This window comes from Pan paniscus, chromosome 18 (assembly GCF_029289425.2).
Source record: "Pan paniscus chromosome 18, NHGRI_mPanPan1-v2.0_pri, whole genome shotgun sequence".
NCBI classification, from domain to species: Eukaryota; Metazoa; Chordata; class Mammalia; order Primates; family Hominidae; genus Pan; species Pan paniscus.
In genome coordinates, this window is record NC_073267.2 from 65302873 (window position 1) to 65318712 (window position 15840).

The 15840-nt window shown below is 45.9% G+C and overlaps 1 protein-coding gene across 4 annotated transcripts in view; it reads right to left on the bottom strand.

Moving 5' to 3' along the window:
- LOC100993746 (liver carboxylesterase 1) overlaps nt 1-5461 on the bottom strand; it is a 29713-nt gene extending 24252 nt beyond the window's left edge. The window contains exons 1-2 of one of the 4 annotated variants that reach the window (XM_055099194.2): nt 5181-5461; nt 980-1187 (exon numbers count right to left, since the gene is read on the bottom strand). In XM_055099194.2, the coding sequence (XP_054955169.1) occupies nt 980-1187; nt 5181-5232 (260 nt within the window). In that variant the 5' untranslated portion in view covers nt 5233-5461. The remainder of the gene's footprint in view (nt 1-979; nt 1188-5180) is intronic. The other 3 variants (XM_034939567.2, XM_055099196.2, XM_055099195.2) reach the window with 3 other exon arrangements.
- Between the last annotated feature and the right edge of the window lie 10379 nt (nt 5462-15840).

The following is a 15840-nucleotide window of genomic DNA, read 5'->3' on the forward strand; positions in this document are numbered from 1 at the left end:
TACTTATAAATGAGCAAAGCAGGCATCCAAATTATCTCAATATAGCATTCCCTTTTAAAGAAAGAAAGTATAGCAACAGGCAAAAAAACTGGAATACAAACAATATATTACATCATAATACTTTACCATCTAAAATATTGATAGTTGTTCTCTCTGGGTGGTGGAATATTGTATGTGATCTTAATTTTCTTACTTTTCTTTCTCTGTATTCCCTGAATTTTCTGTAATAAGTATATATTACATTTGCACTCAGAAAATAAAAACAGTAAACATTATTTTTTAAAAAAGGGAAGAAAAGAAGGCGGCCAGTGGTGGGCTGCTGGAAAGCCTCCGAACACCTGGCTGCCGAGATGAGCAGGGTCTGCTCTGATGTCTGTAGGGTCCTTCCTACCCTGGGGAGTGATGGTGAGGCCAATTAGAACCTTTGGGCTCTTCTTCCCAGCTTGGCCAGGGTGAATGTACACACCTTCCATTGTTCTCCTCAGGAATAGGCACACCTGAGAGTTGAGCACTTGCCACCCACACACCTCCTGGCCCACTTCTCTACCCTACTATGTCAAAATTCAAGACAGCAGAATTCATGGGATCCTTCCTTCTGATCTCCCTCACCTGCTTAACTGCTTCTTTGTTTCCAAGGCACTTTTCCTGTTCTATCATATCACATAATCCACGGAGTAATTTGCATATTGTTCTTATCTGTCTCCCCCTGCTAGAATGCACGCTCCATGAACCTAGGGATCTTTGCTTTTTCACTAATGGATCCCAAAAACCCAAAACACGCCTGGCACACAGCAGGTGCTCAATAAACATGTGTTAAATAATGGACTCCAGAATGCTGTGAGAGTTCTGGAATGTTCTTAAGGATCTACAATGATCTTAAGGATTCCAGAGCAAAGGATCAGCCCATCAGGGGACTGCCTTGACTCCTTCCTGCATCACTTTGAGGTGAACATCCCCAAGGACACATGCCGCAGCTTACATAGGAGGGTACGAGGTGGCATTCTTCACAAAGCTCCACGGTTCTGCAGGCTGCGGTGGAGTAAACCTCAGGGGTCCAAGAGGGGGCTTGGCAAAAGGGATTCCCAGGAAAACGGCCACAGGCTGTGCAAATCCTTCTAAGCTGACGAACTTCCCCAGCACTTTGCCATGCACGGTGTCCACCACAGGTGGCGAGGACGGATGCCCTGCTGGACATGGAGAAAAAGTCAGGATGCATCAGAGGCAAAAGGCTGGACCCGGATTCCAGGTGGAGTTTGCCGCTTTCTAAGTGAGTGACCTTAAATAAGTCACCTAAACCCTCTAGGCCTCAGTTTCTCTTGATGTACAATAGGGATGAGGATCAATGTCCTTCCTAACCCATTGAGCTGGTTTAAGGGGCAAATTAGAATTGGAGGCATAAAAACATCCAGCTAAAAATAAATGCAAGAAGGAGAGCTACTAGGAAAGAACAAGACATTTAGCTTCCCCCTTAGAAGCCTCTGGAAACATTTATCCATTAGAATCCTGGCACTGAGCCGCATGCTGGATGAGAGGATGAAAAAGGGGTGTCCCATATTCTCACAAGCACTGACCATTATAGGTAAGGGTCACATATACACCTGGAGCTACAGCTGGGAAGGAAGTGGCCATGTCCTGGGAGAGGTACCCATAACGCAGTCTAGGAATTAGAAGAGGGGGCAAGGCCTTCTGATTGCGGGCATCATGGAGGAGCTGGGACTTCGGCAGGGGAGGATTGAATGAGGGGAGATGAGAAGCAGGGAGTGGTACACAGCAGAGAGAAGGGAATTTGCTGAGGCTCAGAGCAGCAGAATGCAGAACCTGCCTGGGGAAGGGGGCATGGCCCACATGCACCAGGTGGAGTCTGGGGGGAGTGGAAAATATTCCTGGAATGAGACCGCACATGTCAGGGAGGTCTTAGAATGCCAGGCTAAGCGCTTGAGTTTTCTTTAATGGACAAATAAGCAGCAGGAACCGCTCCAGATAAAGGATGTGATCAGGTCAAGGAAGATTCTTCTGGTGGCCCTGGGCAGGTCTGCTCCATTCTTGCAGCACAGACAATGTTTCCTCACTGAGCTGAAATTCATTTCCCACAGCCTCCGCATCAGTTCTGGTTCTACCTGTCATGGGACTATACTGGCCTGATCTGATCTGCAGCCTGTGGCCTTTCAGACACTTGATCTTGCTGCCCACCCCTCAGGTCCTATCTGGCTCCAGTCACCTCAGTTTGTCTGAGCTTCCCTCCTAGGAAATGATTTCCAGCCTCTTTTCCTCCCAGCTGCTCTGCTTTGGATACAGACAAGACGTCAACACCTCCCTCAAAGTGTGGGGCTAGAACAGAACAGAACAATTCAGATTTGGTCTTAAAGGGGAATATCCAATCACAATGGAAACCCGTTATGGAAAGCCCAGTTACACAACAGCATCCATGTCTCATCTTATTAATAGCCAACCCTGCAATGTCAATATTTAGCTTCTTTTCTTTTGTTGTTGTTGCTAATTACAAATAATACTGAGATGAACTTCCTTGGAAGCATGTTTATCGACATAGCAATGGGTGGTGGCATTACATGTGGCCTGTTTTCTTGGTGATTTCCACCTTTTCAGCACTGTATGGGATTTCCGGTCTTCACCTGAAATCCTCCCCCCCATCTTAATTATTTTAAAATTTTAAATAAAAAAAGAAAAAATATGTAGAAACATGATGATGTCTAAAAGGTATTTTGAAAGACTTGGAGACCAGGCACAGTGGCTCACCTGTAATCCCAGCACTTTGGGAGGCCAAGGCAGGCAGATCATTTGAGGTCAGGAGTTCAAGACCAGCCTGGCCAACATGGTGAAACCCCCTCTCTACTGAAAATCCAAAAATTAGCTGGGTGTGGTAGCATGTGCCTGTAATCCTGGCTCCTCCAGAGAGAGAAGAAGGAAAGAAGGAAAGGAAAGATGGAAGGACGGAAGGAAGGAAGGAAGGAAGGAAGGAAGGAAGGAAGGAAGGAAGGCAGGCAGGCAGGCAGGCAGGCAGGCAAGTGGGAGTGAGGGAGGGAGGGAAAGAAAAGAAAGGAAAAGAAAAGACTTGGTCCCTGACCAGAGGTGGGGGAAATGGAAGGGAAAGAAGACCAAAGAGCTGGCTTGTAATGCTGGATCCCTGTTTACACAGGCTCGGTGGAGATGTCAGTGGGATATCCAGGCAAGATGATGCCACAGGATGAGCGCACTTCAAAGCTGGAAGGAAGCCTGGTGAGGGAGCAGGGCAGAATCTTCTCCTGGACTGTGAGGGTACATACGGTGGATGTGTATGGCTTCATTGAAGATGCCAGTGTGAGAGGGAAGAGAAGAAAAACAAAGGTCAAACACAGGGACCACTACGGCCAAGACCAAAGATCCATCAGAGTAGGGGAGAGAGAACGTTCCCAAGTCTTTGAAGCCCAGGGAGCAAGAGGGCGAGGAACCAGCTAAGATTGCTGAGGACTTCAGGGAGGTGGAGGATGGTCGAGGCAGAGAAGAAACCACTAGGCTGGTCATGCTTAGCTCAGGGATTCCCTTCAACAGGATGAGGTGGATGGCAGCCAGATTGCCAAGGGTGAAAAAGTGGGTGAATGGGGGGAGGCAGAAACAAGTGTGAGAACAAGACCAGTTGCTGCTGATGTTATATGAAGCATGAACATGGTGGGCACCTACTATGTGCCAGGCATACATTCCAGTTTTTTAAATTAATCTTCAAATAAGCCTTGCTGGGTAGGCATCAACATGCCCATTTTACAGAGGAGGAAACTGAGGAAGTGGAGGCAGCCTGTACGGTCTTCGTAAGGAAGGAAATGGATGGCATTGCCAGGAGTAACCAGAGGTAAAGGAACATTCAGTTCCAAATAGGCTTCCTCTCTTCCTCTGCCCTTCCCCACAGTTCCAGAGCTCTCGCAGTGTCAGGCTGCCAGAAGGAAGACAGGATGCAGACGGGGCTGGGCTGTCAGGATTCAGGACCCAGAGACAGACCTAGGCATGATTTTCGGGTTGACCCTGAGCAAGTACATTTCCCTGTGTGAGTCTCAGTTTCTCTGTCTATAAAATGGCCCAGGGGTATTTCGAGGCCCCTCGCTGCACCCCTCTATGTACCATCTGTTTTGTTTTCTGTATTCTGATACTCTGGCATCTGAGGCTTTGCTGACCTTGGAGAAACTGTCCCTCCCAGGGTCCAGCCAACCTGGAGCCCACACCCCAACCGCCTCTTTGATCGGGTTGCCATGCCCTGGCCACTACCCACCTGCCCTAATCATGCCAGGGCTAGGTACAAAACAATTAGGAACAGCCCCTGTGCCCCAGAGCCCCTGAAGTATCCCAACTTGCCAGTCCTCAGCCTGCCTGCCCTGCCTTTCCTCTTCTATCCTTGGAAGCCACAGTAAAAGCCCCTTGGCTTCAGATCCGCCCTGTCCCCTCCCCAGGCTCTGCTGCTTCCCCTTGTGCCCCGCGCACTGGTGTCCCCCTCCTGTTAAGAACATGAGTAAGAAACTGTCTTTTTAATGGCAAGAGGTCCTGATACAGTGGCCTGACCACAGCTCAAATTTTCTATTCATACACTACGTTTTTAAACAACGCCTTTATTTATCCACCCCTTTTTCGTGCTTTCTACATACCAGGCGCTGCCAAGAGTGCTTTAGAAACAACCACCCATTTCCTCCTCACCAAAGCCCAGTGAGGTAGGCAGCACTGCCACCTCTGTTTCAGAGAGGGGGTAACCCAAGCACGGAATAGCGCAGTCCCTTGCCTAAGGACACACAGCGAGGAAGCGCCCAGCGGGGACTCGAACCCACGCACTCTGGCTCCAGAGTCGATGCTCTTAATATTATGTTGAGCCGCTCTCCGTGATCCAGCCGTAAGGGGACTAATTAAGGGACAGCAAACTGAGCTGCCTAAATTTCTCGTGTGTGCGGCCTGAGGTGGGCCGGCTGTCGGCCTGCATTTGGGCGAGCAGTACAGGGCGATCTCAGGATGTTCACCCTCCCTGCGTCTCCGCGCAGGCCAGGCTGGCCGAGCTCAGCTGCTCCAAGTCCAAGTCCTAATATGGAAGTCGCGCCCCGCCGCAGAGCCGGACCTGTTGTGTCTTTGCCTTTCTACGCATCTGCGCCCACCTCGGCCCAGTACAGGGATTTCAAAAAGTGCCCCGCATATTTGATTTCAGAAGGACTCACCCCAAGCCGCGGAAGCAGAGAGAGTGGCCAGGATAAAGGCACGGAGCCACATCGTGGAAGGGCGACAGTTCCCGGGGCCTGCGAGGTCTCGGTGCAGCTCAGAGGGACTGTGCTGTCCAGCCCTGGAGCCCAGCCCCGCCCAGAGTTACCGCCCTGCGCTGCCAATTGCCTAATCCTCTAATTGGGAGAGATCAGAAAAGCCCTCCCTTTCCTCAGATCTCCCTGGGCTTCTAGTGGGGCCTCAAGCCACGCCCACCCACAGTTTACCCTCTTTCATCAAACCAGTCTGGACTCTATTCTCAGATGACAGAGAGCTGTAAACTTGCCCAACTACTTGTTACATAAGGGTTCACCCTTGCAGGACTCTAACCTCAGTGCACTGTGACGGCCCCCAAGGGCCCACACCAGCAGGCAGATGCTTTTAGGCAAAGGGAAGCTTTGATCTGAGGTCCTCAGAAACAACTGGAAAATGTTAGAGCCACTCACACCTCACAGCTCAGCTGGGTAAGTTAGGACATATCTCAGCTCCCAGGGCTTGTGTTTTCATAGCTTTCCAGGCTCTCAAGCTTGGAAGCGATCTTAAATTTCATCGAGTCCCCTTTCTGAGGCCTGAATTAGCTTCACAATATCCTGCCAACTGGCCCAGCCTCCTGTCACACACCATCGGTGTCAGAGAACTCACTACTTTCCAAAGCAGGGATTTTTGGACAGAATGTAAAAATGAACTCCGTCCCCCCATAGTCCCTGGCTGTAATCATCCATCCATCCAAGTACCCATCCATTTTGTGAAATTTACCAAAATGCTTGGCACCTGGCCATGTATAATGGATACAAAGTCCAATTCAAGACATGGTTCAGCTTCTCAAGGGGCTCACCATTGTAGACAAGACAGATGGGGTGGAGGAGCAGTAGGGGTGATGTCAAGGCAATGTGAAATCACCAAATTAAGGGGATACAGAGTGCTCTGGGCACACCTGGAAAACTGTCATTTACAAGCTGCTGGGGACACAAGGAAGTCACTCAAAGCCTCTTTCATGGGATTATAAATGTCCAACAATAGGGAATTCACTAAACACACTGTGGTACCGCTGGCTAAGGAAATACGATGTATTCACTCAAAATAGTGATGTGCACAGCTATTTATTAACAATGAAGACAGGATGCATTGTGAAAGGAGAAAATAACAGGTTATAAACTGTTGCGCAGTGTAGGCAGTTCCTCAAAAAGTTCAACACAGAGTTTCCATATGACCCAGCAATTCCCCTCCTAGGTGTCTACCGAAGAGAACTGAAAGCATGTCCACACAAAACTTGTACACAAAGAGCAGTGTCATTCATCCTAGTCAAAAAGTGGGCACAACCCGCATGTCCATGACCTGATGAATGTGTAAATGAAGTGTGGTGTATTCGTGCAGAGGCATATCATCCAGCCATAAGAAGAACATGCTACAACATGGAGGAAGCTGGAAAACATCATGGTAAAGGAAAGAAGCCAGCCACAAAAGGCCATATGTCATATGATGCTTTTTATATGTAATTTCCAAAATAGTCAAATCCATGGAGACAGAAAGTGTTTGACAGGGTCTGGGGAAGGGGAAAGAGACGGGGTTGAGGAGTGACTGCTAATGGGCATGAGTTTTATCTGAGGGGTGGTAAAAATGTCCTGGGATTAAATAGTGATGATGTTAGCACAACTTTGGGAATATACTAAAAACCACTAGATTGTACACTTTAAAAAGGTAAACTTTATGACATGTGACTTATATTTCAATGAAATAATGAAATATTTTTGAAAATCTAGATAGGTATAATATGGTTCCGTTTTGGTAGTAACATATGTCTTTATTTGCATAGGAAAATACTGGAAGTCTATATCTCTAATTAGAATTACAACAGCCATTTCCTGGCTGTAATCTTGTCAGTGTTTTACTTATTTGCATTTTCCACTTTTATTTCTTCATACATTCATTGACAAATATTTACTGAGAGCTTACTGTGTGGCAAACACTATGCCGAGAGTTTTGTATGCAGGATCTCAGTTCTCAAAATAACCCCGTGAGATTAATGCTGTCTCACGATCTTAAATTGATTTCTGTTGTTTAAGCCACCCAGTCTGTGATATTTTCTTCTGGCAGCCTACGTAGACTAATACATAGGCTCAACTCAATTCCGTTATTTATTCCCAAAAGAAACTAAGGCCCAGAGATGGGGAGGGATTGCCTAAGGTCACACAGCGACTGAATGGCAAAGTCAGAACCAGAACTTGAGGCTTCTGCCTTCCAGCCCAGGGTGGCTGGCAGCCATTTCTCTTGCTTTTATACATCAGGAAGATATTCTAATCAGTAGCCTTATCTAAGGCAAATTGCCTTGTCAGCTCATTGACGCAGGCTTAGCATGGTAGGGCTGAAGGGATAGAAATAGCCAGGGGAGGCTGGGCACTGTGGCAACCCTTCCCGCTCGGTAATCCTAGCACTTTGGCAGGCCAAGGTGGGAAGATTGCTTGAGAGAGGAGTTCAAGACCAACCTGGGAAACATAGTAAGACCCTATCTCTACAAGAATAAGGAGAAAGGAAGAAGAAGAAAAAGAGGAAGGAGAAAAAGGAGAAGGAGGGAAGAAAGAAGAAGAGGAAGAAGAAGAAGAAAGAAAGAGAGAGACAAAGAAAGAAAGAGAGAGAGGAAGGAAGGAAGGAAGAAAGGAAGGAAGGGACAAAGATGGGAGCCATGTACCAGGTACCTGGGGAGCTATGTTCTATTTTCCCAATGTCACTTGGCAAGCCTGCCCTTGTCCAGGCCAGACCACTATTGACATCAGGAAAGATTGGGCAACCAGCAGCCATAAATCACATGACAGTCCCAGAGCTGCTGATGGATTCTTGCCCAAGGCCATGAGTTGTAGCTGAAATGAAGCTTCTGGAGACCCAAATTCAAAAAGGCATGCTCATTAGCACTCATTCTAGCCACATGCAGGCTGGTGAGGGGCATTCTGTGATGGGAATGAGGATGCTCTGACAGCATGAGAATCAGTCCCCAGAGCTAACTGACTCTATAAAGGTTGACCTGAGCTTTAGGGTTCCTCCCTTACTTTTATCCAGGACAGAAATCTGGCTGATAAACTGCATGCTAATAAAAAGCATCCCTATCTCTATCCACAAGGGACAATCTGGGTGGTCCTCCTAAGTAGAAAGCAAGGCTAGTCCCACTCACTCAGCACAACACACACACGCACACACATGTGCACGCATGCGCATGCCTGTTAACCATCCTGCCCTGTTGCCCTAGTCAGCTGACCTTTGCAACCTGGGAAACAGCCCTGGTTCTTGGCCTATGAAGATTTTGTGGTGCTGTGTTCACAAAATATAAAAGATAAGGATTAGTTCTTCTCCTGAACCACTGCTCAATCACATGCCCGCTTGTGACACCAGCCAATTGTGCAAACAGAATTTTTTGGCCACTCCTAGGTTTTGCCTGGGTCTGGCTGCAGCCTCTGACACCTTTTTCTGCTTCATGATGACTCTGCAGATTGTGACGGGTGAGGCTGGGGCCTACCAAGCCTTACAATAGATCTAATTTTTGCTTAATACATATAACTCCCCTGCAACACTTCAGCTGTAAGCAATACGTCTCTTGTTTAAGTGGCAGTTGGGTGGTGGGGGGCGGGGGGGGATATTATTGTTTTCCCTGGGGAACACCCTCTGGTTACCCATGTGGAACTATATGATGTGGAAAGTAAAATCAGAGGAACTGGCCTTAACTTCTAAGCAGGGGGTAGGACTTGGGAGAGTGAGCATATCTGGGGGCTTCAAATGAACTCCCCCAAACCTCTCCACCTCCATCAGTTTACTCAGCAGATATATGGAAAGCTCGTATTAGAGCAGGCATTGGGCGCACCAAGCCCATGTCCTGCTGGGCCCCTCACTCAGCTTTGTCTTTGAACCATGGGATTGATCAGGTGCAGATTTTGTGGTGGAGAACACTGAACTGGGAGACACAAGTCTGAGAATCCACTGGTTGACATTTGGGAATTCCTTGTGGAAAGGCAGGGGGTGGCTATGGGGGAGGGGCTCTCTCACGCACCCTTCACCGTGGCTCCACACTCTATGAATCCAGGATTCTACGACATTCTCCACTGCAGCCTGGGCATATGCAGTGTTTCTGGAACCTCACTTATTCTCACACTAATATAATGGTTTTTTGCCTCATCAGCATATCGTCTGTACTTCTATGAACAGTTTTCTTTAAATGAAGCACTCTTTTTACTTTAACATGCTCACTCAAAAAGGAGACTTTATACCATTTCTATAACTGCAAGACCTGTATAACCTGCCATAAATTAGAGGTATTCATGGAAAATGTGTGACTGCATTTTTTAAATTAAAACGACGGTAAAAATAAAAACTTACATAAAGAAAAGCCAGTAAAAACACTTCTAGTTTACAGAAGTGTATAACTGAAAAAAGTCACTCAATGGGAAAAGTGAACCATTGAAGGCCAGTTAGTTACATGAAAGCAGGGCCAGCCTTGATCGCCGTCATAACCACCAGGTAGGTGACAAGGCAAGGGTTACCTACCTTTGGCAAGGATCATCGTCACCAAGGTCATTTTCTTCTGCTTCAGGGAACATCTTCCTGTTAACACATTCGGTTCAATGGGCAGAAATTGTACTATGTTTACACCTTCCCAGGACCACGATGCTGTGTTATACTTAGGGGGTCAGACTCCCTGGGGTCAATCAGATCCTAGGACTAACTGGTCAGAGCATCTGGAAGAAATTTTGGCCTGGTCGTGGGTCATAGAGGAAGGAGCTGTACTCCCATGGGCATAACTAGTCACCCTCAATGGCACAAACAACCGGAAATCGGGCCATGTACATTCATCAGGCAATCACCCTGTGACTGCTGAGCAAGAATTATTAGTGAGAGTAGGGTAAACTATGGTAGCAAATAGGCCCAGAATTTCAACGGCTTATTTTTCAATTAGGTAAAGGACTAGAGTGTTGTTCAGGTCCACAAGGTGGCTGTCCTCCATATGGTCATTCAGAGATCGAAATTAGGGTATTGGCAAACTTTCTCTATAAAGGGCCAGATAGTAAGTACTTTGGGCTTTGCAGGCCATGGGCTGTCTGTGGCAACTGCTGTGGTAGTAAGGCGGCCCATAAACAATACCTATGCAAATGGGCATGGCTGTGCTTCAATAAAACTTTATTTTTAAAAAGACAGTAAGCCAGATTTGGCCCTCAGGCTGTAGTTTACTCAGTCCTCATCTAGGCTATGGTGGCTTTGCCTTCCTTCACTTATGGTTTCTAAAGTTGCCATAGGTGTCAATTGCCTGTCACCTGGAAGAGGCAGGAGCAGAAGTGTGACCATGGAGCATTTGTATGGGCCAGGCCTGGCTGTGGCACTCTCCATCCCCACTCAGAGGACATTGGTGAGAACTTATTCACAAGATCAATCTAATTGCAACCAAGGCTGGAAAATGTAATCTGGCTGTGTACCAAGGAAGGTGGGACAGATTTTAACAGACTGCCAGCAATCCTTGTCACAGGTAATATCCATTAAACCATGGACTTGATAGTAAGGGGTTTTTTTTGCTAATACCAGCAAAATAAATAAACAACCATTCTATAAGTGGTTTCTAGTTTGTGCGCCATCTAAAATGATCTTGCATAACTCCAGGAATAAGTGCACCACACTCTGATAAACACTAAGTTTTTGCATTTCTTTGATTCAAATCACAAAATCCTGATTATAAATCCAGATCCTATTCATTAGGGCTACTCTATTAAGCCTTCCTTTAGCCTGTTAAGAATAAAATGGGAAAAAAGATGATTCAGAAAGCAATGTAAAAATTTAGACACAGAAAAGTGAAGGTTGAATTATAATCTGGAAAGAGCCCTGTAAACTCAAACTATAGATTACATTATAAACATCCAGGTGAATAGAGTGGCCTCCATGGAGAGGCATGTTCTGTGTGTTTTCTTGCCCTGAGAACTATCAATATTCATATATGTTAATGCCCAAAACTGTGATGACTCTTGATGGTAGCGGGTATTGAGAGATGGGCAAAATTTGGGGAGGCAGAGAAGAAACTAGCATTGGAAGAAGGCAGATTCAGGGGCTTCTTGGGGAGGCCAGTTGCAATGGAAGGGGGAATGGAGGACAGAGAGCTTCAATGCCAAGCCAAGGAGAACAGACTTCATCCCTGGACAATGAAGAGACACTGAAAGGCTTTAATTCTGAGAATTACACAATGAAGGGCGTTTCTGAAAGTAGAGCCTGGCAGAAGCAGCCAAGCCATCTGGAGGGACCAGTGGTTACTCTCAAGGGGAACCTCCTACACACTCTTCGGGAAGGTGGAAGATAAAATTCTCCTTTTCAAAGGTGCCTAAGTCCTAGCTTGTGAAAGCTTGGCTTTGGGGCTTACATAGGACTCAGCAAGCATAAATGACATAAGCTTCTCCAAAAAGCTGGACTGCACAAAGGTCTGCCCAAATCTCAGGATCTACTGGTGTTGGCCCTGTGTTCTCACTTTAGAAGGTCATGCAAGGGGTAAAATCTCTAGAATCCTTCGTGGGCTGGGTCACAGCTGAGATGGGAAGGTTGTAGTCCTCTGAAACTTCCCACATAGCTGTACTTCTCTGGAGGCCAGGACCATATCGGGGTGGGTACAGTCCACAATCCCCCTCCATCCCACCAATCAGGTTCCAAGGGGTCTTCACATCCACAAAATACCATTTTCCCAGATGAATAGCACACACACCAAGACATGCAAATTCAAACCAGATACCCAAATGGCACTTATTGAATTTGCAAAGAGTTTTACCACTATTCTTTTGGCGGTAGTGCCTAGTGGCAACAATATAGAAAACAAGGAACTTTCACCACTGATGTGAGAGATCAATTAGTTCAAGCTTTCTTGGGGGCAATTTGGCAAAATCTATCCTAACATTTCAAAAAGGCATCCCTTCTGCCCCAGCTATTTTTTATTAACCATGTTCTTTATTTTCTCCATTCTGACACTTTGACATGCAGGGCTTTGCTCCTAGAGGGACTGCTCCTCCCATGGTTAGCCAATTGCTAGAGATATAAGCCACTTGTCTCTTAGTGTGCCTTCATACATAAACTCACCGATCCAGAGCCCACATCCCCAACCACCTCCTTTATGGGGCTCTCCCACTCTGAACTAATAACCTCGCACCCTAATCACCCCAGAGCTAGGTACCAGATGGAACAGCCCCAATGCTGCAGAGCCCCCTGAAATTGTTCAAACTAACCACTCCTAAACCTGCTCACCCTGCCTCACCTCTTCCTTCCCAGGGAAACCACAGGAACACCTTTTGCCACATCCCCATCACCACCACCTTCTGATGGACTCCAGCGTTGTCTGTGCAGCCTCCTGCTCCCATGGCATGGAGTGCCCCCTTGTCTTGTCTTGGGATCTGTGAGTAACAAGCTACTTATTCTTTCTTTCTTTTCTTTCTTTCTTTCTTTTCTTTTCTTTCTTTTTTTTTTTTTTTTGAGACAGAGTCTCGCTCTGTTGCCCAGCCTGGAGTGCAATGGCACAATCTCGGCTCACTGCAACCTCTGTCTCCCAGGTTCAAGTGATTCTCCTTCCTCAGGCTCCCGAGTAGCTGGGATTATAGGCACCCACCACCAGCTTTTTTTTTTTTTTTTTTTTTTTTTTTTGTATTTTTAGTAGAGACAGGGTTTCACCATGTTGGTCAGGCTGGTCTCGAACTCCTGACCTCAGGTAATCCATCCACCTTGGCCTCCCAAAGTGCTGGGATTATAGATGTGGGCCAGCATGCCCAGCCCAAATTACTTTTTCAATGGCTGACATCTGATCAGTGGGCCTGCCATATCTAAATAATGATAAAACCTTTATTTTAAAGCACTATTCTCTAGGAATAATTCTGAATGAGCTCAAAGATATATGTATCAGGTGGTCACCTCAGTGAAGTTGACAATGGTACAAAATAGGAAATCATTCGAATGGCTAACAATAGTAGACAGTTAAATAATTTATTGAGTATTATACTATGGGATGCAATGTAGCTGTCAGAAAGGTAGAAAAAATTGTTTTTAAATGTTTGTGTAAAGGAAAAACGGTTTACCACTTCCTGTGAAAGAAGAGGGATCCAAAATTTTTTATTTCCCCCCTCCAATTATCCTAAAAAAAACAGTGAAATAAAGTTTTTAAAGCTACAAACCCACATTGACAAACTGTGAAAAGAAATAACAGCATTTTGGACACTGAGAGGCCAACAGAATGACGATAACTAGTTTTAGAATAGAAAAAGGAGACGTTAACTCATGGAGAGAAAGACACCACCATGCACCTATGCAATCAGAATACAGACAGAAAAGACTCTCTGGGTTTAGGGGTATTGGATACCTGTAAAAGTTGGGGTGTAGGTAACCCCCACTTATGCCCATGGGGAGTGCACCTCTCCCCTTTGAGCTCCACCCCAAGGCCAAAGTTTCCTGGAGGCTCTTTGCCTCTGCCACTCCTAGAACTGGGCTGACCCCAGGAACTCCAACCACCTAATTACAACAGAATATCAGAAGGTCCTTGCCAGATGTCAACATAAGATGATTTCTGCCCAGAGATCTGAGTGTCAAAAGGAAGAAGTTTCCCAAAGCTCATGTAATGGCTGCAGTAATGATGACTCTTGATGAAGTCAATGCCTGGCCACCAGACAAGCTCTCATGATGGTGGGCAAGTTTGTCCCTGCCTTCATATTACTAATTGGCCATCAACAGTCCATTTTTCCCATTGAATAACTTATTTTCAGAAATGTGCTTCTATAACTCAATTGTTGCATGCAGTGAAACTAATGGAGGAATTATATAGTGATGAATAAGAATCAAAGTGTACCAATCCTTCTAAAAATACCGAAGGTATCAGCCAGAGTTCTGTTCTCTCACATGGAAAGTTCAGGAGGTAAATAGAGCTTGAAACACAATTACATAAATAAATGTAATAAATGAAATAAATAGATTAGATAGACAATAGATAGATGATAGATAATTGATAGATGATAGATAATAGATAGGTAGGTAGGTAGGTAGATAGGCAGATAGATAGACAGACAGACAGACAGATAGATAGATAGATATTTTATGGCATTATCTTCCTATAAAGAGAGAAGTCTGTTTCCTAAAGGTCAAGGTAGAAAAGCTGTCCTCCAGGCACCCACAGTGTGCTCCAGCAACCTTGCCAACACCAGCCCTGCTGCCCGTGGGCTGGCCCCCCTGCCATCACTGCTCAGGGTCACACTTCCACCATGCTGTGGCTGGCCATCCCCCTTCCTACCCATCCTTTAATTTCAGACTTGAGCTCCACCCCATTCATGGAGCACAGCGAGCTCTTTGCAATGAATTTCCTTGTATTTTGAGACAATCAAGCGGCAAGGTAGGTTTTTTTCTCCCCAGCCCTTCCCGTCCTTGGGAATAATGAGGCACACTCTCGATACAAACTTTTAGCAGAGCATATGGGGCAGGACTGAGTGAGATCTGTCCCTGCTGGGGGAAGGGAGGCTCATCTTGTACATGCATTACCTGGGGCAGCACCAGGTGGGGCAGCTACCCAGGTGCAGGGCCTGAGCCCGCTTCCCACCCTCCCCTGCAGCTCTGCCCTGGGGGAATCTGGACTGAGTTGGTCCAAGGAGAGGAAATCCCTTATGTCCCTCTGAGGTAGGCTCCTGGAGACTTAATGGGAAAGTCCAGGAAGTGGAAAAGTGAAAAACTGCTGGCTCCAACCTCTGTTCTGCTAGTGAGTTTAGTCTTTTCAGTCAGACTTTTCATGGAGTGGATTCTACCTTTTCCTCTTTCCAAATGTTACAGATGGAATGGATAACATTATATTGCATTGGCTTGTATATAATTTAACTATTTGGCATGGTCTTATTGTCAGTCCAAATTCTGCGATGTCACACCACCAGCATCTCAGGAGCCTCAGAATAGAGGGAAGTGTTTTTCCTTTGTGATAATGCTGCCCTCTACTGGACATCAGGAAATTCACAGGTGAAGACCGATGTAGTTTGTCCCTAAAGTTTTGCTTTGATTTAATTTAATGGATAGGGTTCAAGATTGTTTTAAAAAAGGGGGAGAGTGGGGAGGGGGAGGCAGTGGGTCCTGGAAAAGTAAATTGTTTATTTTACAATAAGAAAGTGGTTAAATATTTTATTTTTTTTACAATGGTGGAAAATTAGAAGTGATTGTGAAAATGATGTGTACCTGTCTTGCTGGTGAGTAGGATGTGATTTGGCACTTTAGGAAAGTGAATTTGTAGAACTCAAAAATATTGACTTATAAAGGGCATGGCCGTTGACCCAGTCCATCTTATGCAAATCTGGATGCCATAAATAATATTTAAAAGTAAAAATACTGGGGTGGAGGTTGCAGTGAGCAGAGATCGCGCCACTACACTCCAGCCTGGGTGAAAGAGTGAGACTCTGTCTCAAAACAAACAAAAAAAAGAAGTCATTCCCAATGTTGCTCATCAATTATGACCATAAATATCCAGGATAAGACTAATGGCTAAAGAAACTGTGACACATCAACACCAGGCAGAAAATAAAGCAGATTTTTTTGTTGTTTTGGAGAGCCTCTAGGAACTTGAAAAATACATATGCCACACTCTTAAGACCCAGTGGTTCTTAA